At 60.9% G+C, this 986-nt stretch overlaps 1 protein-coding gene across 1 annotated transcript in view; it reads right to left on the reverse strand.

The window, feature by feature from the left end:
• ACA1_186350 (RhoGEF domain containing protein) overlaps window positions 1-979 on the reverse strand; it is a gene marked incomplete at both ends in the record, with an annotated part of 2055 nt that extends 1076 nt beyond the window's left edge. The window contains 5 exon segments of the mRNA XM_004342514.1: window positions 118-318; window positions 335-487; window positions 499-708; window positions 776-802; window positions 890-979. Coding sequence (XP_004342563.1) covers window positions 118-318; window positions 335-487; window positions 499-708; window positions 776-802; window positions 890-979 — 681 coding nt within the window.
• Between the last annotated feature and the right edge of the window lie 7 nt (window positions 980-986).

A 986-nucleotide genomic window follows, 5' to 3' on the forward strand; every position in this document is an offset into this window, starting at 1 on the left:
CAAGTACAAAATAAATAATAAATAATAATACAAGGAAAAGAAAGTGGTGCCCCGGTATTGGCGGAATTCTGTGGAAAAAAGGAGTTAAAAGGAACACCGCGGTGGTGGTCATGACACGGCAGACCTGGCGTCCCGGCCCGCGAGGGACCCGGGTCGTCGCTCCTCGGCGAGCCGGTGGCGCGCGCGGCGCAGGCAGCGCTCGAGGCTGGACTTGAGGAGCGGCTTGCCCAGGAAGTCGACCATGCCCACCTCGGCGCAGGCCTCCCGGTCGCTCTCGTACACGTTGGCCGTCACCGCGATGATCTGTGGTCGCTTCACCTGCCGCAGCGACCACCCCACCGACTCCGACGACGCCGATGACGGTGATGATGGCGATGATGATGATGGTGATGGTAATGATGGTGGAGATGATGGTGGTGATGTTGATGATGATGGTGATGGTGTGGTTGGCGATGAGGGCGACGAGATGGTGGAGCTGGTGGTGGAGCTGGGCATGACTGGAGAGGTGGTGGAAGAGGAGGCCGGAGAGGAGGAGGAGAGACGGAGGGCGGCGGCGGAGAAGCGCGGGAGCGAGGGCGAGGGCGAGCGTGACGAGGCCAGGTAGGCCGAGGTGGCGAGCGGCAGCGAGGGCGAGGGCGGTGGCGTGACCAGGCCGCGGTCCTCCTCCTCGCACGACGCCAAAATCACGCGCGTAGCTGCCAGCCCGTCCTGTGCGTGTCGTGTCGTGTCAAACTTTGACCACCATGCAGGAAACAAGAGAGTGGCATAGGCGTACCATCTTGGGCATCTGCAGGTCCATAAACTGCAGGCACACCACACACACACACACACACAGAATGAGGAATTAGAAAAAGTTGTAAGAGAGAGGCAGTGCGCGGTGAGTGCGTACGATGAGGTCATATTTCTTCTTGCGCCACGCGTCTACGGCTTCGAGTCCATCGTTGGCCACGTCCGCCGCGTGGCCCAGTCGCCGGAGCATTTGCAAC

Source organism: Acanthamoeba castellanii, assembly GCF_000313135.1.
Source record: "Acanthamoeba castellanii str. Neff unplaced genomic scaffold scf7180000084746, whole genome shotgun sequence".
Taxonomy (NCBI): Eukaryota; Discosea; order Longamoebia; family Acanthamoebidae; genus Acanthamoeba; species Acanthamoeba castellanii.